The sequence below is a fragment of the Chinchilla lanigera genome, unplaced genomic scaffold (assembly GCF_000276665.1).
Source record: "Chinchilla lanigera isolate Chin_1 unplaced genomic scaffold, ChiLan1.0 scaffold00160, whole genome shotgun sequence".
NCBI lineage: Eukaryota > Metazoa > Chordata > Mammalia > Rodentia > Chinchillidae > Chinchilla > Chinchilla lanigera.
This window is the reverse complement of record NW_004955561.1, coordinates 1,375,387-1,376,549: the sequence shown is the minus strand read 5'-3', so window position 1 is coordinate 1,376,549 and position 1,163 is coordinate 1,375,387. Positions and strand designations below refer to the sequence as shown.

The window sequence follows — 1,163 nt, the reverse complement described above, 5'->3', positions numbered from 1 at the left end:
GCCCCTGAGATCTTGTCTCAAAATAAAAAATAAAATACTAGCTCAGTACAAAGGCCCTGGGCTGTCTTCATTAAAACACACACACACACACACACACACACACACACACACACACAGTGCAAAGACCAGGCAGGCACAATCACACCTGCCAGTAATCCCAGCTACCTGAAGCTGAGGACTGAAAGTTCAAGGTCAGCCTGGGCAACTGGAGACCCTGACTTGAAATAAAAACTTAGAAAGGGCTGGCCTGTAGCCTGGGGTGGGGGCTCACCTAACTTCAGTGCCCCATGCGGCCCAGTTGCTCTCTCCCTAGCGGCTGCAGGGATGCGGCACGGTGCAGCTCTTCCCCACACCAACATCAGGGCTCCATAGGACAGCAGAAGCATCACTAACCTTCTTCCCCAGGTCCGGGACATCTTGATGCTGAAAGACAAGCCCTTCTCCCTGGTGCTGGAAGAGGATGGCACAGCCGTAGAGACAGAGGGGTATTTCCAAGCCCTGGCTGGGAACACAGTGTTCATGGTTCTCCAGAAGGGGCAGAGGTGGCAGCCCCCAGCAGATCAGGTGAGTGCCTACCATGAGGGGAGAAACGGACAGCTCAGGCGGAGCCCCGTGGGGCACCTACCAGGTGTCTGTCCTGCTGCAGGGGATCCAGTACCAACTCTCCCTCTCTGACAAGCCCTCCAAGAAGATTGATGTGGCTCGCATAACCTTTGACCTGTACAAACTGAGCCCGCAGGACTTCATCGGCTGTCTGAATGTGAAGGCGACCTTCTACAACACGTACTCCCTGTCCTATGACCTGCACTGCTACAGGGCCAAGCGCATTGTAAAGTGAGTGATCTGGGATGAGCTGGGGACAGGGTGGGAACCAAGCAGTGGCAGAGCCCCTAGCTGGCCCCCCGAGCTCAGCCTTCACAGGGCCTGGGTCTGGTGCCTGTGCCAAGGAAGCGTGACAGCATTCGTATAGCACTTGTGACCCACATATGCCAAAGGGGACACGTATTCCTCCTGGTGGAGCCTGGATATATTTATCATTACCTTCTTTTTGTTTGTTTGTTGAGATAGAGTTTCACTATGTAGCTCAGGCTGCCCTTGAACTCACTTTGTAGCCCAGGCTGGCCTTGAACTTGCGGCAATCTGCCTGCCTCAGCCTCTTTTTT

At 54.3% G+C, this 1,163-nt stretch overlaps 1 protein-coding gene across 3 annotated transcripts in view; it reads left to right on the top strand.

Annotated features, from left to right (window-relative positions):
• Positions 1–405: 405 nt before the first annotated feature.
• Cidec (cell death-inducing DFFA-like effector c) overlaps positions 406–1,163 on the top strand; it is a gene marked incomplete at its 5' end in the record, with an annotated part of 12,238 nt that continues 11,480 nt past the window's right edge. The window contains 2 exon segments of one of the 3 annotated variants that reach the window (XM_013509091.1): positions 406–564; positions 740–834. In XM_013509091.1, coding sequence (XP_013364545.1) covers positions 406–564; positions 740–834 — 254 coding nt within the window. 3 annotated transcript variants of the gene reach the window in all.